The sequence below is a fragment of the Sceloporus undulatus genome, chromosome 6, assembly GCF_019175285.1.
Source record: "Sceloporus undulatus isolate JIND9_A2432 ecotype Alabama chromosome 6, SceUnd_v1.1, whole genome shotgun sequence".
In the NCBI taxonomy this organism is placed as follows: Eukaryota; Metazoa; Chordata; class Lepidosauria; order Squamata; family Phrynosomatidae; genus Sceloporus; species Sceloporus undulatus.
In genome coordinates, this window is record NC_056527.1 from 130,300,744 (window position 1) to 130,301,150 (window position 407).

The 407-nt window shown below is 60.4% G+C and overlaps 1 protein-coding gene across 1 annotated transcript in view; it reads left to right on the forward strand.

The window, feature by feature from the left end:
- Positions 1–272: 272 nt before the first annotated feature.
- The window catches only part of SIAE (sialic acid acetylesterase), a 20,822-nt gene continuing 20,687 nt past the window's right edge, over positions 273–407 (forward strand). The window contains exon 1 of the mRNA XM_042477034.1: positions 273–396. Within this exon, the coding sequence (XP_042332968.1) occupies positions 342–396 (55 nt within the window). The 5' untranslated portion in view covers positions 273–341. The remainder of the gene's footprint in view (positions 397–407) is intronic.

Genomic DNA, 407 nt, shown 5'->3' on the forward strand with positions numbered 1-407 from the left:
CTAAGCATCCCCAATGACAGATGGCCATCCAACCTTTAAGGGTTCCTGCATGGCAGAATGGGCAAAAGGAGGCCCTTTTGGTCTCTTCCAACTCTGTGACTCTATGATCCATTCTAGGCCTCATTTGTTGTCTTCTCAGCAAGGCTCTGGCCTTTCTTGGCTTCCAGGGGAAGGGAAGGCCCTGCGGGGGACCACCTCTCTTTCTCTGAAGGCCTCCTCCTCCTCCTCCCTGGCCTGGGGCCTGGCCCAGCCCAGTGTGAGGTCACACAGGGCCCTCCCTCCTCCCCCGCCTCAGGAGGAACGTCCAGCGGCTGCAGCAGCTTCTCTTTCCCCGGAGGACAATGGCAGCTGCCCCGGGCCTCGTCCTGGGCCTCCTCCTCTTCCTTTGGGAGGCAGGTGAGGCAACA